This window comes from Aptenodytes forsteri, unplaced genomic scaffold (assembly GCF_000699145.1).
Source record: "Aptenodytes forsteri isolate BGI_AS27 unplaced genomic scaffold, ASM69914v1 Scaffold200, whole genome shotgun sequence".
In the NCBI taxonomy this organism is placed as follows: Eukaryota; Metazoa; Chordata; class Aves; order Sphenisciformes; family Spheniscidae; genus Aptenodytes; species Aptenodytes forsteri.
Window position 1 is genome coordinate 1,396,235 of NW_008796187.1, and position 24,198 is coordinate 1,420,432.

The window sequence follows — 24,198 nt, forward strand, 5'->3', positions numbered from 1 at the left end:
GGTATAAAAAAAAAAAGACATTTTTACTTGTTTATCTAGCAAAATGTGCTTTGTGGGGGAAAAAGAAAGAAAAAAAAAGGAAAAAAAGAAAAAAGAAGCAAAACCAACAAAAAAATCTTAGGAAAATACTCAGCAAAATGAGAACTTCTCTCATAAACACCAATGATATGTTCCTGGTTGAGCTCAGTGGCTGAGTGTACTGGAATTAAACACCCAGTTCCCACTGTAGTTTTTCTTCTATTACATCTCTTGTATACATATAGAAAAGAAAGGAAAACTAAATGTGGTAACTCAAAGAAGCTTTTGATATCATGCACAATCCTGCAAACTAGGTTACTTTTCTAGGGGATGACAGAAAGCACAGGTACAATCTAGGAGAGCCAGTATGGAAAGGGCAGAACTCTCATATTCACTTACATTGGGCTTCACTGAGGATTTAACCCAAACTTGCCGTATGTACACGCTGTGGAGATTCAAGCTCCTATACTGGTATGGATTTCGAGTAAAGACTCAGTGTATTGAAGAGATGAAAACTTGGCCCTCTGCTGCCTTTTAAGATGGACCAAAAAGGTAGTAAAAATGAGCTTAGTATGGGAAAAAGAAGCATCTTTAGGTTTATTTTATCTTCTTGGTACCTTAAAATGGGAAGTAACTGTAGATATGAAGGTCTGTCATAGCTAACAACTACTTTAAAATATTTTATGTATATCCAAACTGAATATGCTTGCAGAAGGGTCCAGCAACAACAGCAATTGATTAGTTAGGGTGAGAGTAATTACAGTTATGTTATGAAAATGGCAACAAGTAAAGTTTAAACTTTGAGTGTACTTTAAAAAAAAGAATGTAAGTGGATGGAAAATGAAACGGAATCAGGACAGGATATTTAAAATTATATTCTTTAACATCTTATTATCAGAATTTTGCTGTATTGGTTAATCAGAGACACATCAGCAGTTGGGGCAGTAACTTGGTATTATATTGTAATTATACAAATAGCATTTAACTAAGACTAAGAATCATGGTTTACTTTCAGATACAGATATGCTTTTCAATTATATTACTTAGCAGGTTTTAAAGAAGATCTTAACAAGAAATAACCTGTCATCTAAAGATCTTAAGATTCTAATTTGAATGTGGGCCTTACGTGTGCAATAATTTATTGAGAATTCATTGCTTGTCAGGCATGGAATATTTTAGATTCCCTAATAGAAGAGTTTATGTTTTATATCAGTTCATAGTAGATACATATTTGTGTGGTCCAAGAATCTGAATTAATGGGCGACTCAAAATAGTCAGGATTTTGAAAAGCATTGCAAGCTAAAACTGCCCAGCTAAGACAAAGACAGAAATGGTTTTATTCCAGCCACTGACAAATATGGTAAGTATGTATATCTGGATTGCATTTAAAAAATATTAACACCACGGTCATGCAAATGCTTCCATTTTCATTGCATTTGTTTATTTCAGGTGAGTAGGATCTAAGATAAAGAATTAGGCAAAAACTGTCACCAATTTTTAGATAAGAAATTTAACATTAAAAGGTTACTCAACTTCACTGAGTCAGGATCACTATGATATGAAACAGACAACTTTAAGAATTTTTTTTTAATTATTTTTAATCATTATATAAAACATTCAAATTCCACATAAAGAAGAGATAAAGCATTCAGGTGTTTTTATACAATTACTCACTATTATTCCTGGTGTCCTGAGTCGTGCTAAAGTGGAGAGAAACTTTAGCACTTTTTAGGCGTATCTGACCCCAACGTGTTACTGCCTGCAGTTCTACATTGTAGTTGCTGTTGGGTTGGAGTCCCTCCAGGACCACATAATTTTGGGCCTATAATAGAGGAGAATAAATATACAAAGTAGTTACAGTATTACTGAAACACAGGCCCTTATTAAATGCAGGCCTGTTATCTTAGGCACACTACTCTCTTGAAATTATAAAAGAAAACTCCTGTATAAATTTCAACAGAGCAAAATTTCCTTTCTTTAAAAAATACATTTTATTGGACTCTGTTTTTCTGTGTCATTTTTAAAGTACTAATGTTCTTGATGTTTACATAATTTTGGCAATTATTTGGCAAATACAGACACCTATTGTTTAGGTCAAAACTAAAGGGTTTGTTTTACATATAACAAGTTTTTTTCTTATGCCAAAATTATTTTAGCCAAAGAAATTTAAATGTTTTATTCCCCAATTTCTGTGTTAGCAAAGCAATTGAAAACTTTTTCTAGAGAAAGTCAGTCTGAAGATAGCTAAAATCCTACATTCAGTATATTTGTCAATATTTTCTATTTGTTTCAACTGTTGAAAACAAAAATGACCCCCTCCCCCAAAAACCCATAACCAAAAATACCCCTTCATTGGTTAGAACACTTTTCCACTATAGAATGGAAAACAGAAAAGAAAAAATACAGTTTCCATTGTCATGGAAGTGTCTTAAATGGGGAAACACCAGAGTAGGGTTATCATTCTCTGGTCAATAATCCATATATTAAGGTAAATCCCATGATATTACAAAGAAGAGCCAAGGTTTCTCAGTATTCTTACATTTCTAATTTTTTTTAATGTATTTATAAAAAAGCCTTTCTAGACCATATCTCAGACAGAAGACATTACTCCATGTTTCCATTAGAATACTTTGTGCCTCTGAAGCTTGACAGTCAATCCAGAGTGAAAAAGATAGCCACGTACTGGCATATTTAACACTTCAGGGACTGTCAAAAGCATTTCACGTCAATTACCTTTACTTGTTTTGTGTTGAGATAATTATAACATTGACTATAATGCTCAATTTTTTTGTGTTAATACTGTAGTCAAATTATTTGAAGGTCTACCTGGAATGATTTCATATGGAAATAATTATAAAATTATTTGGACTAGACTACATCTAAAGGTAAAAACTGGTTAAAAAAATCTTCAATGATCTTTAAAAAAGAAGATTTTTCCACCTTTTATTTTTTTTTAAGTTTTCTGCCATTTCAATTTTTAGACAGAAGAGTTGCTATAATATTCAAAGGACCATTGATTAGCAACAGCTTCAAGAGTGCCCTGTGGGGGAAGTCTGAATCACACTGTCATTGCCGTACACTTTCATGACATGCTGCAGAAGAAAAAGTCCAATGAGACAGGAGTAATATGAAAGATATTCTAAGAGCCTGCCTTTTCTCTAAAATATGCCTTGGCTCTTCTGGATTTCCCTATGTTCAAGGTCAGAACTTGGTCTCAATTACTGTAATGTTGTATATTGGATCTGTTTTAACATATTATACGTAGGATGTACCCACCATGCAAAGTGCCAATGCAACATTAAGAACCCAGCTCAATTTTAAAATTCTCTGGGTTTTGTGATTTAAGGACTAGCTTGTGGAGAGAAAGCTGTTCTGTGTCTTTAGGCTGTAGCCACTGTCATGAAGATCTCTAGCCAATGGCAGCTTTCCTGAGAAACACAAACTGTTGTACCTAGCACAGTCCAACCCTACTCCTATCTCGCCACAGTGATTTTTTAAAAGTGCAAGAAAGAACTAACTTTCTTTTCTATGCATATTTGCTTTTTTTTTTTTTTTTTAAAGTATTTAACTGCAGTAGAAACAAAGGACCAAGTTATCTCAGCCCCTGAAATTACTCCATATTGTCTACGTTTGCAGGGGAATTTCCTTTTCCTGCCTGCCCAGCACAGAGCTGGTGGTAGTGGCTCTGCAGCCTCCGGACCCTGATCACCCACCAGTTCCCATGAGAAGGCATGGGTCCAGCATGCTCCCACGGTGGCATCTCTGCTGTGTCCAATCTGCTGTAGATGAACTCAGCACAGAGCCTTCATTGCCTTTATTTCTCTCAGGGTTTGGTGACTGAGGGACAGAGAGGGAGCTATAACCCTCCGGCTGTCATTCACCACAGTGCAAGTGGGCAGCCAGAGCCAAAACACTGTTAACATAGACATGGGACCAAATTCTCACAATGCATTTATTAAGAGCACTGAGGATTACGTTCAGCCTGTTATCTGTAATCGATTTCTATTTCTATTGACTACTTTAAAATAATATGCAATATGCTTAAGGATATCACAACAGATAGTTTTCCAGTAAAGCAATATTTGATACGTCATTCAAGAAACTCGTAGGAACTTGCTGCTATGGAAATATGTCAGATCTTTGGTACAGCAGCTTATTTAAAGAGTTTTGGGGTTGTTTTTTTCCTTGGACCTATACTGACTATGTAATAGTTATTCTATATGATAGTGTCAAAAGTTTTATTTGCATAGTGAAAGAACAATGTGACAGATAACGTTAGGCTTTTTAAATAAAACAAGCACTATATCTTTAAGAAGCACTAATAAAATAAGCCTGAATTTAGAGGACAAACAGCATTTAACTTTCTGTTCACCTCTCCCACAAAAATCTTATAGTATTTACCTGCATTTTAAGGCAGAAGTCTACTTCTCTCCCTGAGCTCAGTGAAAGATAGAGATTGAGAGATCAAAATTGTCTATGGTGTTGGTGATATTAAAATTTAAGACCACTACTTTACCAGCTGCTGAAATCATTGCAGTTTATCACATATTTTATACTTACACTCTATTTTGTGCCAGAAATAAGCCATATTTCCATCTCATTTATTATTTTCTTTCTTACCCCATCGGTAATCTTCCTTCTCTTTTTTTTAGCTGGGATTACATATTTGCTATATGTCCAGCTCCAGAAGACTTTGTAGTGGTGCACTGGGATATCAGGCTCTTCTGGAAGATCCCAAGTAATCATTACATTTACACTCCCATCATTGTTTGCACTGATATTGGCAATTCTGATATTAGATGGAGCTGGCGGAGCAGATGGATCTGCAATTTAAAACAAACAAAAATATTCTAAAGTAAAGATTATCTTCAATAAGGTAAAGATCATCTTCATCTTATGTATTTACCAGGCATATATGAGCTGGATTAAACACTCTCAATACACTGAAGAAAATTCAGGCAAAAATTTCCCATAAGTGATATGGCTTCTTGTAAATTCTAGAAATTCAAGCGCTACTGAAATAAAAATGATGGGTTAGCATCTAGTTTTGTCATTATTCCGTGTTGTTGATAGTTCACAAATATTATGAAGCTTTATCAAAATGTACTAGACTATCAGTTTTACCTCTGTCATTCACTACTTCAAATACATAGTGAGTGTAAAACTTTCATGTTCTACAAGTGGCCTTGTATAGTCATCACAGCATTGTATGGTGGAAACACTGAATATTTTTTTGGTGTTGCCAGACAATTCTCAGATGATAAAATTATGTTTCTACTTGTTGAATCTTTCATCAAAATTCTATTATTGATATCTACTACCACCATACATAAACACTTCCTGAGAATAAATATAATTAAGATGTAATGATATATTATCAAGTTATAGAAGTCTATAGGGGTTTTTTTAGAACAACAAAAAGCAATGAGCTACCCCTGTGATTTATTTCCCTATTCTGGTTTAATTTCTCATCAATATCAACTGAGATTTTATTCCTTTAGTTGTCTTTGTTCTGACCCTAGAGTCAAGAAGGACACCTGACAGTCAGAGGTTCCAATATTGGACCTTTCCCAGTATTGAATGTTAGGTCCTTCTTGTGGACCTACTATATAATATCCTGCCCCTGAGTAATGTGAATCAATGGAAATTTTGCAACTGAGCTTCTGAAAGTCTAATTTGCTATTTACTAACTCCTACTTTTTTTTAATTGCCCATGGTAGCCAGACATTGGTGACAAAATATAAGGAAACTGCAAAATCAAAATTTAAGTAAAAGTAAACAGTGTGACTCAAAAAAAATTAAAAGTATATCAGGCAGAATAAAGGAAATTCATAGTAATTAAGGCATGTTATGAACCTGTAGCCAAGAAAAAACTTTAGAAAAAAACTTTTTCATATAACTTTTTAGCCAAATGAGCCATCACTTATTTGCCAGAAATAAAACTGGAGGTGTGCAGAGGGGACACCAGGCATTCATTTACTGCATGGTTCACCTACACCTTTTTATAATGGTAAATGAGCTGTTAAATAAACTTTCCAGGCATACTAAGTTCATCAGATAATCCTTATGGCAAACGGTCTCAGTGAAAAATTCCATCGTTTAGGTCATGCAAACTGACACATTCAGAATTAATAAAGACAGCATTTCCTTTTTAAAGATCAGCAGATGTGAAATAATGGCTTATTCCTGTTATTTAACAGGACTCTTGGTTAAATAACAATGGATGCTCCTGTTTCCTCACACATGCCATTTTAGTTAAATAGTAATGGATGCCCCTGTTTCCTCACACATATAATTCAACCTAACTTTTGCCTATAAAAGTTACAAAGCATACTTGAGTTTAAGAATTCTGGAAATTTAACTTAATTTTCAAAATAATGAGAATTCCTCATTTTTTCTCACTCATTTTTTTAATCAGCTTGCAAGCCAGTTCCCTTTTTTTTTTCTTCTGGCTTTGGAGAAGCACTGTTCTTACACTTATTTTCTTACCTGTGAAGTAGCCAACAACTCCATCTTAAAGTATACAAAGCTATTTATATCGGAGGGGATAAATTTAAGAGATTAATTTAGTTAAATGGTTTGTACTGCTCTTTAACACAACTTCTCATTTACTTCTATAGTTTAACAAAATAAGTAGATATAAATTGAAATTTAGGTACAATAAATATAAACAGAATCATGATTCATAAATCCAAAATCCTTCATCTTCACTGACTTAAAATGTTAGGGTATTTTTATGTTATATGACAATGTATTATGGCAATAAAACATTTATAACCTGAAGTGCAACATGATCATATTACTGTAGGTGAATTATTCAGGTTATCTCCCAGAAGTACTATGCATCATGTATTATGTATACCTTACATATTGGATAGAATTAAAATGTTTCAGAGAATGTCTTCACAAATGGTCAGATATAAGCAAAAACAATTCTAACCATAAAACATGTTTGTCTTTATTCTGCATCTATAAAAGACTCTGAGAGTCATTAAAAAAAATCTAAAAGTTAAATGAAATAGCTCTTCTGGAAAAAATGTATTACATAATTAAAAATATTTTAAAGTTCTATTCACCATTTTTTCATAGGTCTAAAAACAAATGACAAAATTTATGTTCTTCCTTTTCAAATATTTCTGTCCCCATAAGAATGCAAGATAGTGTGTAATTTTCCTTGTATAAAGTTAGTGATTGACCAGAACAGAGCTTTTATCTGTCTCAGACTCACAGGAATTTGGATTTTTTTAAGGTAACTTCAAACATCCCTGTTTTTCCCAGGAACATAAGCAGAAAAAGAAAACAGTAAGGAAGAATTATGTGCATACTGAAACCAATAGTTCATTTCTTCTGACTTCTATAGCACCAGCATTTCACCCTGTATTTCTTATAATTGCACAGTTTATTGAAAACTTTATCAGTAGCATTTATTCTGTGTTCACTAGAAACAGTCCAGTCAGCAGACAAAACGCTGATCCATATTTAAAAGAAAACCTAGTAGTGTTTCTCCTTTGCTATGGGAGAATGTAAACATTGTATTAAAAATCATTGGGTAACTACAGTTAAGGAAAGAAAGACCATCCTCTTAAAGGGAATAAACACGTGAAATAATACAGCAATAGCAGAAACATTTTCCTGAGTGCCCCCTTTCTTCAAAGTCTCTCTTTTGCAAGCCTCGCAAATGTCATCCACAAAAATGCCTTTGAACAGGAGGAAGAGTGGTGGTAGTAGCAGCAGACAACAGAAAGGAAGGAGATCTACAGTTGACAGATGTGAAAAGGCAAGACATTTGAAAGTGCCACATTTTCTAGAAGAGCTTTTTTAAAAATAGTAGACTTAGCTGGAGAAAATAATAAACTAGAAGGACGTAAGATGTCAAAGATGAACAAAACTTAATTTATTACTGTTTTGCATTTAATCATCTGAAAAAAACCCTGTCTGATTGTAGATACACAACAGTAAAATATTTCCTGGATTTGGGTGTATTACCTGAAATATGAAGCCACTTAGTGAGAATTTTATACCAGCTGAGGATCCATTCCATATTAATTATTTCAATACAACTATATAATTTATTCATCTATTTCTATATATTTCTGTGACACTCATCACTATTGCAACTGACAAAACTATCATTTTGTAAGCCAAAAAAACAAGAATATGGATCTTTTCTTTCATTTGAAAGGATTGAGTTTCACCAGCAAAACAAACAGGTGAGAAGGAATAGCAGCAAGGCAAGATATTGTGATCTCCGGTATTAACAGCAAAAAAACCCGAATGACACAAACCCCACCCTCAAAAACAAAACAAAACAAAACAAAACCCAAAAAAAACCCCAACAACAACAAAAGAAACCAGACCTCTCCAAAGCCCCCTCTGAAAAAAACAAACCCCCCATAAAACCCAAAACCCAAATAACTGTTAAGTATAAGAGCATGCTCCTCCATCATGCATGCCTGCCAGTTACCAGATAACAGATGAGTTGTTTTTTTCTGATTTTTTAAGCCTTCACTACTGCATTATTGAATGGAAAAGTCATGCTGCTACAAGGCGCTCTGTTATGCTTATGTCTATAGAGACATTAAAAGCAGTGTACAACTCATGCTGAAATACTTCCAGGTCTAATAACTGGTACTGGATTATAAAGCTTATATACATGAGGTGTTTGTTAACCTGACAATGAAGCTAAACTGGCATTCTGCTGACTATAATTCTAACAGCCATTCTGCTGTTAGTCTTCATATATCTGTGATCCCTTTGACTGCCCGCATGTATAATTCAGATACACGAACATTAAATGGAATGGAAACTACTGCCAGTTTTTCAAATGTAAAGTTCTGAAATTTTATATACACGAATTTATCTGAGTGTTAAATCAAATTCTTTGGTTTGCAGAAAGAGTGATGCTAGTTGCAGCTTTTCCTTTGCAGTTTATACTACCACTCAAATAAAATAGAAGTCATTATATATATTCTAGGATTTGGCACAGGGAGCTGTCCTCAAATCTGAAAAAGTTCTGGTCTCAGCAGCCTGACAAGTAAATCACTTCTCGCTGCTAGAAATGATAGCTTCATTAGGTCAAGGCTGAAGCTGCTGTTCCAGCACATGGAGTAAGTACTGCATTTGTCTGGATTGTATCTGGCTTGAGTATACCCAAAGGACTTAAATTCTTGTCTTGCTGGCTACTTAGCTATCACAAGCAAAACTCTGTCTCCAGTCCCCAAAAGGGAGGATTCCTTTCTGCAAATAAAAGAAAAAAAGAAAACCCTCACATCATCACCATTTCAAAATGCACATCCTCCCACGCTCATTTTTGTAAACATCGTGATAGACAATTTATATTTTACAAAATTCTTTCAATCAATAGGATCTGGAAGCACTTTGCAACCTTAACAAAACAGTATGGGCAAGCTATACACAAGAATCACATCATACGCTGCTGCAATGCATCCACTTTGGCTTTAAATGTGGCAACTGTAATGAAAACAGTAAATGATTTGGAATATATGTCAGAGAAGAAGATAATAACATTGGAACCAGAATTCTCATTCTAAGCTGTAAAAGTGATAGCAAGTTTGACTCTAATTTAAACCCTTTTTTTTAGAGCTTTTTTTCCCGACTTAAAATGGATCTCCCATTGCTATCTTTTAAACATTAGACCTTCCAACTCTAAAAATCTGCTGAAGCTGCTCTACAGACAAGTTTCCAACCATTAAACAATTCCAAGGCATAAGCGGGGGGACTCGCTTTGCCCAATGGAAATGGCACACATAAACCAGCTGTGCAACAGCATAAAAAAATCATTGGTCCCAAAGGAGCAACAGAAAGAATTTTATTGCCGAGAGTGGGTGTCTGTTCTGGTTTTACTAACACTCGGTAATATATGCATGAAATCACATCCAGCATGGTACTTATGTGCTGTGAAAACAATGTTGTCTGCTTCCTTTTGCTTGACAATTTATTCTGTATATGCTAGCAACTGCCTTCATGTTGAAGATAAAAACCTTTAGCAGAGGTAGAAGGATCGGACGGTTTGAGCTCATCGTGTTCATCTTATAGCCTCTTTTTGTCTCAGAAAATGGCACAGTACCTAACTACAGACCAGCAAGATAATGTATTATATGGAAATGCCTAACGCTGATCCCTCTAGTTGACTGCAGTCTCTGTTACTAAGAGTTCACTGTCATCATAAATCATAAAAAGCTAGAAAAAAATAGCCTAAAAAATCTTACCCAAATGCAACAAATTAAAAGTTGTATTACTAGTGCCGAGCAGCTTCTGACCAGTTGGGTTAGGCTATCCCATGCCAGCTTAATGGAAGAAAAGCACAGGAAGCTTTTCATCCAAGGAGACTCATTTACGGATTGCAGGAACAGTTGTTCCCTCCTGCTTCTAGAAAAATGAAGCAGCTTGGAGAGAGCCAGTCAAAATATGAAGAGAAATATATTTGTACCTTTGGGGATCAAAAATGTTCTGCCAGGCATTCTGTTAGCTTTATTTATTGCTGTTATTGCAAATTGTTGCCACTCAGTCGAAGATGAAAAGGAAAGCACATACAATTTAAAAACCTTGAAAAGTGAAGTGGAAACCACTGTCAAAATAGCAGAAAGTTTTGATCAATCTTAGCTGACAGTATCAATCTGAAAATGCATGTGCAGAGTCCTACTTCTACGAAAGAACCCACTCTCCTAGGTGCAGTATTTGCTTCATCTTCTAGCCACTCTGCTCCAAACAGATAGACATAGTCTAATATGTGGTCCCTGCAATTTTGGAATCGTATTTTGGCAAAATGAAGCATCACTTCTTTCCCTGTGAAGGGCCATGACAGACAAGCACATGAAAACCCTTCATTTCCTTTATACAAAAGAAAGAAACAGCATAAGAAAATTCCCTCCGCTTAAGCTCTGAATATTCCATAAATTATCTCAGCTATGTCACTTTGATTATTTATTTACAGATTAATGCCATAAATGAACACATGAGGCAGTGTAAAACAGTTAATAAACCTTCACCTCAAATGTTTACAGTCTAAGAGCATCAAAAGCTGCAGTAGATAAAACCTCAAAACACAACTAGATGAAGAATTGTAAGCTGGAATGTTTGATGAAATACTCTTGTTTTCCTGTTTTTGTCTTTTTCATGAATGGGAAATTAAACTAATTTGGATAATAAGGAGCTTTATTTAGTGATAGAAGTTAATGGAAATTACATACCTCCAAAGACTTAACATTATTTTGAATAAAACAAAACCTTACTTTGCTGTGTCTACTTAGAGATCACATTTTTTACATTTGCAAAAAAACACAAAATAGTATAAAAGAGTATTGTGGTAACTAGACAAAATTTTCTCTCCAAATAATTACAGCAGCAATGTTTTTGAATATTCTTTTTAACAGCTTAAAATATTTAGTGACAGAGACTTTGTGGTGCCATACTCCTCCCTAGATTCAGATTATATATTATGTTTGTCCTTCTTTAAAGAAAAAACAAACCCAAATAATTTGCTATTCTTTATAACTTATGAGCAATTGGTAAAAGTTCAGCATCTTGTGTGAGAAACTGTCTTAGGAATTGCTGTCATGTTTCCTGATCAAAGGGTTTCTTTTTGAAGAAAACTTCTGTAGGGTCTGATGAAGATAATAATCTTCTCTTGGTCTTGGCACAACAGGGTGAATTGAAACAGTACAAGAACTAATGTGAATTTCTGTCCACACGTCACACAAACGTAGCACAGACAGTCAGCAACGTTCTAAAGGTGATGTGCCAAAGTCCACTTTCCTTTTCCAAACTGGAGGTTAAATGAGCCTGTGGGAGCTCAGCGTGGGCCAGTCAATGCTGGCACTCAAAAAACTAGGCACATCTGAGCAGCAGTTCTTGCCTCTCTGCCAGGCAGGGGCCACCACTTCCCACTGAGCTCCAAAGTAGTAATTAAATGTCTGTATGACACTATAACTGTTACTGCTATGAGCGCCTACTCAGGGACATGGAAGCTAAGAGATACTGATTGAAGCATCCCAGTATCATTCCCGACAGTCACCACCTAGCAGTGTCTTCATCTGTGTCACCTAGCGCTTCTGTACATTTCATCTGGCAAACATGGTATCTTTATAATAACCACGGACAATACCAAAGCCTCTAAAATAGTCAAATGAGCTGCCAGAGTAGGATGATTTTGGCTATGAAGCTGATAGCTAACTGAACTCCTTGCTGTTTGCCTGGCAATTCACGATTCTCTGCCAAGGGCTAGAGTTTAGTTTTGAAAATTGTTATTTTGAAGGTTGTAGAAGCCTTTTGAACAATGCTGGCTACATACTTTCTGCCATTATCGAGATCCCATTACTTTGGTTTATTAGGTAAGAACATGCAGAGACACTACTGGCTCCTGCTGTCCTTGTCACAAAGTCCTAAAAGTGCTCCCTGCCTCTACCAGACAGCCGTGAGCAGCACTCAAGAAGAGCAAGTGCTTCAGAGGTAGCTGCAGAGACCACAGAAAAAGAGGACTCTGGTATCTAACATGTAATCATTTCAAAACCACAAGCTCCTGAAATGCAAATCACTGCCAGCTGGGAGGCTATTCTGAAGAAATATCCCTATGTCCTTACCCTGCTCTTAGGCTGTTCTCCAAAAACCCACTTTTGGCTGGGGTCAGATACTGGGCTAAAGAAACCTTCCGTATGACTTACCACAGATGTTCTTACATTCATTATCAATGTAGGTATTTTGAACAATATACTCCTGTGGCTAGCACACTCAGTAGGAGATGAATTTTTTGGAAAGTAATACAAATCCTGCCTGAAAATGTCACGCTCAAGCCAAAACCTCAGTGATACCATGATATACCTTTATGTAATTGCAATCATACTGGTTCCAAGCAGAATAGTTGGAAAATCTTTTCAAAGCCAGTAAACCAACTGACAACGATCTGAGTTTAAAAGAAAGTTGGTGTCTGATTCAGCAACACAGTGCTGTATCTGCTGAAGTGCTGCTCATGAAGAAAAGCAAAGAGAAAGCTACTGCTGCTGCTGAGTCCTTGCAGTAAGCTCAACAGAGCTTGAAGGAACTGTATTTTTGATGTGACTGAAATGATATGCTACTTAAGTATAATAAATTCTTAAAATAATACTTCTCTTACACTTGAAAAGGTTTGTGGTCACAGCAGTAATGGGATAGCTATGCCAGCCAACCTTCCTACCACAAATGTGGTTATAGCACCAAAAAATTATTGAATCTAAGGTATACTTATTCAGTAAGTAGTTAAATCATCCATACCAGCAAAAGCACTTGCATGCCTCTATAACTGCATCTACAATAAGATTTTTTCTAGGACTGACTATGGCCAAACAGCAAGCTAAAAGCTAGCACGGGAGCCCATAGATGGCAACTGCCTGTATTGCAAGATAATTCTATCTGCAGAAAGAGGAGGAAATGCATTCCTCGAAGTATGCGTTATACCAAGGTAAAGATTCTGCCACTACTAAAACAAAGACAAGTCTTTCTATTAGGAACTACCTCTATTAGTAGAGTAAAGAGTGATAGTTCTCATTCTTTGGCACTAAAGTCAACTAGCACGGTCTGGCTATGCCTACATTATCGACTGCCTTTAAGAGAGGGTGACCACATCCACACCATCTGTCTGTCGGAAATAGTTTCTGGCTTGTGCTATCTCCTATACTATGCCTGAGAGTCACCCGGGAAAATTCTGCTTCGCATGGCTCAAAGCACACCAGGAACAATGCCAGCAACTTCACAGGATGGGAGATCCATTTCCATCTCCGCCATCCCCCAAGTACCACTTACTGGTACAGAAATAATTTTCAAAGTTATTTTATTACCCAAACCCTTGCAAATCCAGAAATGGCAACAAAAATTCCTACAATACTTTGTGGATTGTCCAGCATGCCTTTCTAATGAACAGAAACATGCTACTTAGCATTTATACTTTTTTTATTCTTAAGCCCTTATGATTAGTGCTAGCAAGGGGAAAGTTATATTAAGAGAGCCTGCAGCTCCTCAAAACAATGCTGCTACAATTATTTAGATACAGGCAACAAAATATTTCAATATTCTGCTAAACATATGGCAGCAACATATTTCTCATAAGTAAAAAGAAAAAGAAGAGAAACGTCTTTGAATAACACACTGAAACCCCAGTTCCTTCATGTTTCATGGTCAGGGTCATGTTGTTTGATACCAACCGTGCGGAAAATGTTTAAAAGGAGGTTTATTCATTGAGACCCCTTACTGATAAAAGAATAATGACATCTTTAACCTTTAATTCCTTTGCTGACTTCAAACAAAACTCACACCATTTCTAAAGCCGGTGGCAAAACTACCCAAAAACCCACCTGTTAAAAACCTTCTGCCACAAAAGTAGGCAGGTCAGGTTGCGTTCTACGTGTGAGTGAGCGGAAGGTGAGCACCAGACATAGCGAACAAAAACTAACCTTTCGAGGATCTGAAGTGCTTGCTGGGTGCTGTGAAGCCTCTCGTCCCGTGCACATTCACGGCTGCCACACGGAACTGGTACCACCTGCTCGCTCGGATGTCCGGCAGCCGAACCCGCTCGTCCGTAGTCTGGTGGGGAAAATGTCACACTTACACTTGTTGTCCTGACATGGCTAGCTGTGTTGTCATCTTCCATGCAACACCGGTTAGTCAGACTGAAGGGTAGGGGATACACTTCTTTAATACACACCAGTGTCAGCAGGCTGTGTGCAACCACCTCACCTGACTCCGAGCATCATTCTGCACTGCAAAGCATTTACAGCTGCGAAAAAAATCATATAACCACCCAATTTTACAGTGCATTGCAGGTCTCTTCTGGAAAAAAGTAACCTTTAGAAAACTGGTGAAGTGTTAAATTCACAAAATTAGCTTTCTATTTATCACAAACTTCACCAGTGTATAGGGCCTAGCTGTTCGGGTGTTGACATTTCAGGGAACTCATTGTCCCAGGTCGCAGGACTCTTCTCCAATTCTCAATTCTCAGAGAATTAGGAGTCCAAAATGGCTTCACGAAATCCAGCGCTGTGAGAAGGCACCTTTTCTGGTTCATAGGAAACACAAAACCCCCAGGTAATGAATGTAAGCCTTCTTCAGATCTCTGGCACTTATATCAAAAAGACACTCACAGCCCTAACTCTTCCCTGCAGACCTTTCTCAGGTCATAGGAGATGACCTTTACTCCAACAACACCCACTGAGACTGCTAGTGTCATGAGTTCAATTTCCACCTTCTGTGGGGTGTGCCTTAGCCGCTGAAATATGGAATAAGCATAGATGCACTCTAAACCCTTTCAGTAGGAGGTGCTTTACGTGCTCTTAGTCTGAGCCCTGCTTTCCTCTATCTTTTTTTTCCCTTTTTTAAAGAGCTGTCTTCTGCACTGTTTCTTATTTTTCCTAAGGTACAAACACCAGAACTGAACACAGCCTCCTGGTAACCCCTGAATCACTGCTAAGTACAGAAGACGTAGCATTTTTGTAGAACTCATCAGAAACTCATCCACTTGTTGCAGATTTTACCTTTGCAATTACCTCTCAATTATCCAGTTTTCAATTTATTTTAGGATGTCATTTTTATTGCATTTTAATTTAATTCTTTAATCAAAATAACACATGAACCTGAACCAAATGTCCTGTATGTGTCTAAATATACTGTACAATCACTACTGAGTATCATTACTGACCAAACATGCAAGCTCATTAAAAATGTAGTAACATCAATTTATTTTCACAAGCTCTGTTTTCTATAACTTCAAAAATCCACCTTCCTTGTATAGGATTCAGCGTTACTTGCAATGATGCCAAGCACTTCCCAAAAAAGGCACATTTCTGCTTTTTGCTCTTTCCAATCTGCGTAAGAAAGTAGCAGCTGCTGACCTAACTCAGATAGCTGGAACTTGAGGAAGTTGCTTCAGCTCTCCAGCAATGGTATTTTTAGAGCCCTGACCAATAAAATTTGTAGGTGTTATCCTTCACTTAATCTCTTCATCTGGTGACAAGCAAAATTAGGGAAACAGATATCTCATTTGTGTGTGCACATAAAGGAAAGAGCCTTTCTAAATTGCACTATAGGCTGCTCTCAGACTGGTAAGTGTTGCAGACTTTGAGCCCCTCACCCCCTGCTACTCAAGATACCTTCTCCATTCAGACCGCTGCATTTGTCTTTTTAGCTTAAACTGGGGTAACAGTCCCGATGCTTTCATTGTCTGCCTCATCTTCTTTCCTTTTTTTAGCTTTTATGTTACCTGTAGAGTGAATTATCTCATCCAATGAAGGGGTTCCCCTAGGGAAGAAAGATCCTACCTGAACCAACTTTTACTATTATTTTCATTTTACGGAGCACCCAAATGTGCTAGTTTTTTCCAGCATGCAGGCCCACATACTCAAGAACTTACAGATAAGACACGAAAGTGAACTAGAGTAAAATAAACTATATTAACAGAAAAATACCCCAAGGATATATTCAGGCTAGTGCTGCAACTGAGATCAGGGTCAGGATCAATATCTGATTATAATTAACTAGTTACAACACTGTGGGTTTTTAAGAACAGATTTGCTGAATTTAGTTACACGGCAAGCATAATCTGAATAGACTTGACCCCAAATTCCTCAGCTAAGGAATCTTGTTTGTCATTTGCATCAGCCCAGTTATTCTGCTAGGACTGATTAAAAGAAAGGATTTCAGTTGTGTCAGTCTTCCGTGGCAACCGTGAAACACTGTAAGATCAAATAATCTGTCAATCCATATCACCAAAATTATTTTAATTTATGAACATGCCTTGGGCCTATTACTTTCATCATTCATTTTGTTGGCAAAGCTCCTGTTAAATTCAATGGCATGCAGGAGGTGTAACTCCTGCATTATAAACTACTTGGCCACCTCTAAGCAACCTTTACATAGATTTAATAAATTTCAAGAAAGAGCTAAATAATACTGAGATATCTTATACTACCTTAATGGTAAATTGATTTTTTTTGTTTAATTGCTTCAGTTAGTTCTCACTACTTAAGTATATTTGGAGCTGAGACCATAATATTCAGAGTCCTTTCAATATCTGTCTTATATTAATGTAAGCCCACTAAATGGTATGCTGGTGATATTACAGTCATCAATGGACTGTTTCACTGTGTTAATTCCCTTTCTTTCACACTATCAATCCTGGATTCCTTCCTGTAGTGCAAAGGTTTAGCAGAAATAGGAGAGGACAGCCTTACCCTGCTGAGTTCATAGCTCTACACATGCTTTTGAAACAACGCACAGCGATAAAAGAATTTGAAGTTCAGAGAGTGAAGGGACACCATCCAAGGTATCAGAAGAGCTGAGTTTTTTGCCTCTGATACAGAAGAAACCTGACAGTGCTGCATCCACTACTCTATCAAAGGACAGCAGACCTCCCCTATTTTGAGTGAATGCAATCCCACACAAGGTGGGCACTCTCTAAGAATGCTTACCAAAGCAAGCCCTCCCCTGGGAGATGGAGAAATAAACCTTTACTATACAGGACTGGTGGTTAGCTCCAGCAGGGACTTCTTACTGTCAAGAGCTGAGAAGCTTTTTGTGATCCTCAGAACCAGAACTTTAGGTGTCTCAGAAACTTCAAGTTTTAAAAAAGATTAGTTGTCCACAGAGTTTAGACAAGGCGAAGCACTAAGGTTTGTCACAATCAAGCTAGCAGTGAATACAGCTCCTTATTTCTTTTAATAAAGGAATAAATTAATAAGTAAACTTCATTATTGTCTGCCCATATGTATACATATATATGTGTGTGTGTGTGTATACACACACTTTAACAAGTAATTTCCTGATTGTTTTCTGGCTGTAGCAGGTAGCAGATATACAAAAATTAAGAGTTTGTTACACAAGAATCCCATGCTTTGCTACTTGACATCATTCAACAACACAGACGTGTTCTGTCCGAAAATAATTGACCTGGCATATTTGAACTAACTTCATTAATTAACTTAATATGATTAACTATCTAAGTTTCCAGTGTAAACAGTAATACTCTTCTTTTTAGAAAGCATTAGCACCAAACAGAATTGTAAGTTTGTTCACAAGATATACAGTATTCTCATGGGATAGTGCAGCAGGTCCTGCTCAGCTGCTTAAACCTTAAAAAACAGTAGTGTAAGAAACTTGGCATAACCACTTAGGACACTGTACATCATAGCTAACTAGGCTAACTAGTATCTTAGTTCCCGTAGTTTTTATATTAACCAATGGAAATTAGTCAAATGGTTAGTTATGTCAAGTTTTCCCCAAAATGCGCAGTAAAAAACTAAAGTTAAAAAAACCCCTTCTTCCTGAAGTGACAAATAACTCAAATTGTTTTCAATGTGTTTGCTTTCTTTATATACTTGGAGAGTTACATAAATAACGTATTGACAGGTTGAGCCTTCCTTCTTAAAAAGAAAACATCAAAAAAGACCTGATGACATAATACAATACAAAGCAAACTTATTCAAAATTATTTTTTCAATACCAAGTAAAAATTTATGTGAGACATGAGAAATTACTTGCAAATTAGCTCATGTAAAGGCAATCGAAAACAGCTTTTTTAAAAAAAAAAGTAAACACCTTAAAATAAAGTTATTGAAAATTAGAACCCCATTTCTTCTTGGACAGATAATAAAAATAGAATATTGGATGAAGAACTGACAAAATATTATGAAATTTCTTGTAAGGAGATGCAAACATAACTTTGCATAATTACACTACATATGGGCATGGGCATAGGCATAGAGAAATTCAGATCCTCACCCACAGCCTTTTTGATCTTCGACTGCTATTTACGTGCTCTCTAGCTTAAGTCACAGAGTAATGAAAGAGCCAGCATCATCTCCCCTGGACTGAGATGCCCCAGGAGTTCTCAGCTGAATGGCTGAGCTGTTCGCAGCCTTTGCCTGTAATTAAGGTCTCATAGCCCAGTGTTTTGGAATCATACAAGAAAAAATCCCAGTTATACAGGCAAGAAAAGCCTGGAGGCTGTGCACACAGTCACTTTAGTCAAACTGGATATCCATCCTTGTTGCTGATATTGCAAAATAAATTCTATTGCATGCAGCCACACTTAACAAATTTGACTGCCTGGTGGGACGTCTAAAACTACAAAAACCATGGAGGTACATTACTCTGTAGAGACAGAAATTCTGATTACTAGCACCCCTCAAGGGCGTATGTCCCATAAGGCATACGCAGTTCACAAAACCAGTCAGGCATTCGGAAGCTTGTTCTGAGCTGACATCCCCAGTGGGGTCCATCACACAATCAAACACGCGTCTCTTGTGATGCAGAAGGGGACAGCGAAGTTCTCAGAAAGATGTCAGTTGGAGGAGGCTTCTCCTGCCACAGAGATTAACTCAGCCCCTTCTGCCTGTCTGTAACAGACCCCCAGGAAAGGCAACTGTCAAGATTCTTATCACTCTTGCACAGGAACACATTTCTGAAACACTCTCTGCTGTACATCCATTGCAGGAAGGCAAAGGTTCATACATGCTCCACTACTGCGGAGCATATATAGCGCGTGCTTCCAGAAATGTGCATGAGGTCTGTTTCTGGGATGAGAAAAAGCACAGCAGTGTGCTACCTTTGCAGTCTGGATCCACCAGCCAGAAAAGCTGGGCTTCTACAGTCTAGCACATATACATGGCACGATAACAGTGAGGAGTAATTCAGATCTGGCTCATTTTTGCTACATGGTATTTTCCTAGTAGCAAAGGCAGGAGATTGTTTGCTGAATATAGAGAATGCAGATTGAAGACCTGCACCTCACCTGAGAGATAATAAATAAGTCACTGCAACTTTATCAGGTTTGGAGGTGTGCACGTTGCCTTGGGCTTGCACAAGCAGGGTTTCACACCAGGCTCTGCTGCAGGTGACTTTTTCTGAGCAAGACTCTAACATAGTGACAGCCCCCCGTAGCACCACTTTGAAGCTAAGAGCTTCACTTCTGAGTGTTCAGTTTCACAAGCTTGACATTATTTTAAGGAAGCTTTTTCCTACACAATCTGAATTGAGAATGAACACGGATTGTCACAGAATTCGAACTCCTTACTCTATTTTGTGGATGGTTCTATTTATTCTCTCTTTCCTTTTTTTCCTAGCTATAATGACATTTTGCAGGTCTTTTCAAAATCAGCATTTTACTTTTCTTGTCAGCAGGGATGAGGGTGAAGCAGTTAAGATAAACGATTGGAACTCTGCCATCCAGGTGGACTGTCAGCATGTTAAAAAACAGATTGAAACCGGGAAGGAACTAAGTGAAAATTTATGCTCTGTTGGCTGCTTCTCATTAAGAAACATTTGCTCATGAATCTTACATTTTCAGCCTGGATTTCACTGAGTGATAAGAGCATGACATCATAGTCTTTTCTGAATTGGGGGGGTAACATCTGAAAAAAACAACTTTACAAAGAATAAAGGTTTTAGTCTTTTTTTCACTCTTTGTTTTATTTTAAAAAATTAAACAGCCTTTTCACCAATTATATTTCTTATTTTTTGTAAGACCCAAGCCATGCCTTGGAGACTGTGCACTGAGTCCCACTGACCTCAGAAGGACTATGTCTCATACATGCTTCCGTCCGTGGATTTTGGTATCTAATTCTACATTTTTCAAGAGATTTGTGGCTTTCAGAGACTTTGGAATTCCCATCTGAATAGATCATAAGTATGTGCTTACAAGAAAGTGCCACTCACTGTCCTTATGAAAATCAAGCCTTCAGCTAGTTCTATAGATTTTTATCTATAGAGAGCAAACCCACAAAATAAACTCATTTTGAAAACATAAACCTCTGAGTATTTTTTCTTTTGGGGACAAGGAGACCACTATTTACTTCTTTACTGATATATTCACACATTTTTTATGAAGTCATTTTCAATACATACCAAAAGCATTTGATGTTTCTATAACTGAAAAACTGCAAGTGAAAATACTGACATTCATTTCTCCTGAGTAAATCTAGAAAACAGTTCATTGAGCAGTGAAGTGAGGCCTTGGAGATCTGGATTCTGTTTGCAGCTCTGTTGTGATCTGGAGAGAGACCCTATAAAGGGATCCCTCTGCATGAACCTCCCCACCTGTAAGTGATCTAATTCTTCTCCAATCTGAAGAGGACCTTTAGATCATGGTCTGGAAGCTAGGGATCCATACTGCTTTACAAAGAACTGACCTGCGCCACAGTTTGCCAGCTAGTAGCATCATCCTCACTTGGATGGATTCCTTGATTCCACCTCCTCTGAACAACATAGATCACAGGCTCAATGGAAATATTGAATTTTGAAGACCACTTCACCTCCAGGTCTCCAGACTGAAGTTCTATGAATTTTAATTCTTTCCGGGGTTTCAGTGGAACACCTGTAATAGGAACGTGCAGACAAAAATATGTGAGTAATTTACAAGATGAGATTAAACCGTATGTAGATGAAGTTGTATAAAAAAATAATTAAAAAAAAAAAGGAGATTGTTGGTCAGACAGAAGGAAAAAAGGGGTGAATGGATAGGCTGATGGGCATGGGAGTTTCAGAAGTGTCATAGATGACCTATCTCTGCTAACAGTAAAACTTGTTTTTAAAAAATCTTCAAAATTAATTCTTTATTTAATTCAAAAACGAAGGATCTGAAAGTTGTAAGCTAAAACTGATCTCACTGAAAATGCTTTCCAAATATGCTTTGATAACCTGGAGAAAGAACCCTTTGATCCCAAGCAGAATCAGCTATACCTGTTGTTCAGTTTTTCACCTAATCTGTCCTTAAACACATCTAATGACAGAATTTCCACAGCATGACATAGTAATCCATTCCATTACTTCTCTACCCTTACCATTAGAAAGCTTTCTCACCTTGTTTAGTCTCCTCCACTGCATCTTAAACTCTATACTTGTCCATGATGTTAATGGATTGTGGAGAACAGATTCTTTCTTTCACCTATGGAGGAGCCTTTTATATACTGCAAGACTGTTATCATGCCTCTGAATGTTTTCTTCTTCAGTCTAATAACCACAGTGCACTCCATTTTCCTTTTAAATCAGTGTTTCTAGACCTCTGATCATTCTTGCAGTTGTCTCTGGAAACTCTCCCTTTCGCCCAAAGCCCTTCTCCAGAGTCAAGCCTAAAACTGGACACAGACTGTGTCTAAGATCTTACCAGTGTAGACTAGAGAAGCAGGATTATTTCACACATTTTACATTAGTCTGATATACTTAAGAAAGCTGTTTGCCTTCTCCGTGGCAGCATCATCTTATTGACTCACATGCAGCTGTATTGTATGATGTGCCACTCTCCACTCTTCCCTAAAGATGTAGGAAAGGTAATTCCAAGGCATCTTGGAATAGATATGTTATATCTAATGTATATTGTCCAATTACATTTCAGAGACAAAGATGTCTTTCTAAAATTTTACAGTAATTTCTCATTACACAGTGATACTGAAGGACAGTTATTTCTGTTGTTTCTACTGCTGGTAACATCACCTTTTCGAAAACATCTGCAGTAGCTTGAAGGAAAAAACAACTCTTCAGATTTGGCATCTTTTGATTAAAACGACAAATCAAGTGTTAGATACATTTCTCAAGACAGCCTTTAGGAACTCATATATTTGAGTGCACAGCATTTTGTCACTTCAGGATATGTGACAAATAAGATTTCTATGCTGACATATAAACCTTGTTAGCAAGTTATTGCATGCACTTTAGCTATTTTGTCATTTCAGTGGGTGTCCACATAAGTCCACCTGTATGTGTTGGTTCGATAAATTGTTTCCTACTCAGTCTGCCACAGATGACCAAGTACCAAAATTTCCTTAGGTGAACAAGCCACTTTTATATTTTTAGAGGTCTTCTCCTAAATCTGATTATACAATTAGCTATAAGTAAATAAAAATTGATATTGTAGCCCTTGAAGAAACCTAAAATCAACCTGAGGAAAATCCAGTCCTTAAATCTGGTTATCACAGCAGTTTAAACCCTGGATATCCTTCAACAGCCAGCAATCTTAGTCTACTATAATGAACATCACAGAACACATCAGTTCGGATTTCCACATTTGAAAATCCTTCTTTAATTATGATGTACCATAATCCTACAATTTGCATGTTAAGAAAACTTCCATCTGCTTTGCATTAGGGGCAGTTGGATTCACTTGATTGCAAGTATCTCAGCCTCTCCGTTGTTACGTAATTGCGTGCAGATGGAGCGCAGCAGCACAAACAACCAGAGCACAGCACAAGTGCATTTTAAAATACTTTTGTAGAACCAGCACCATCAATTTCATATCCAGATGTGTAGATCCAATCACTCTTCAATGTGCTTTTTATTATGTAAATGGCCAGCCCTTTCATCGTGCTGGAACAAATTAGTCCTCTGAAGTCTGCAGTGCTTAACTGAAGAATTCAAATCACTGACTGCTGTATGTGTGCAATACCAGAGCCCAGGAACAATGTTTCTAAAGGTGTCTTTCAGATGGCACATGCATCTCCGTGCCATGAAAAATAAATGCACACTGGTCCATCATAAGAATCTGTACCTTTAATGTCAGTTCCCCAGGAACTCAAAAAGTTTCCATGGAAGGGTTTTGGACAGTAAAGGGTACATTCATGGTGTCAGTACGATTGTAAACACAGTTGTTCAAAGACTCGGAGATGCACACCTTTAAAACTGTACACTATTTTTTTAATACAAAACTATTTTTCTTTAAGCATGAAAAGAGTCTGTAAACTGTGGATGACCATCTGGCTCCTGCTATCTTATTATTGTCATACCATCATACCCTTAAAATGTCATAATCTTCTCGTCACAATTTACCTTGCCCAGATCTGCAGTTTGCTCTGCTGTATGGATTGCTCCCTTACACATTTCAGACAAAATTAGTGTCCTGGTTTTGGCTGGGATAATTTCCTTCCTAGTAGCTGGTACAGTGCTGTGTGTTGGATTTGGGATGAGAATAATGTTGATAACACACTGATGGTTTAGTTGTTGCTAAGCAGTCAAGGACTTTTCAGCTTCTCGTACTGGCCTGCCAACAAGAAGGCTGGAGGTGCACAAGAAGCTGGGAGGGGGCACAGCCAGGACAGCTGACCCAAACTGGCCAAAGGGACATTCCATACCATGTGACGTCATGCTCAGCACATAAACTGGGGGGAGCTGGCCAGGGCGTGGCTGCTGCTCGGGGACTGGCTGGGCATCGGT

General features: G+C 37.3%; 1 protein-coding gene across 1 annotated transcript in view; it reads right to left on the reverse strand.

Annotated features, from left to right (window-relative positions):
- Nucleotides 1–24,198, reverse strand: part of ANOS1 (anosmin 1) — a 169,364-nt gene that overhangs the window by 29,211 nt on the left and 115,955 nt on the right. The window contains exons 5-8 of the mRNA XM_009287845.2: nucleotides 21,186–21,370; nucleotides 14,460–14,589; nucleotides 4,639–4,841; nucleotides 1,693–1,840 (exon numbers count right to left, since the gene is read on the reverse strand). Coding sequence (XP_009286120.1) covers nucleotides 1,693–1,840; nucleotides 4,639–4,841; nucleotides 14,460–14,589; nucleotides 21,186–21,370 — 666 coding nt within the window. The remainder of the gene's footprint in view (nucleotides 1–1,692; nucleotides 1,841–4,638; nucleotides 4,842–14,459; nucleotides 14,590–21,185; nucleotides 21,371–24,198) is intronic.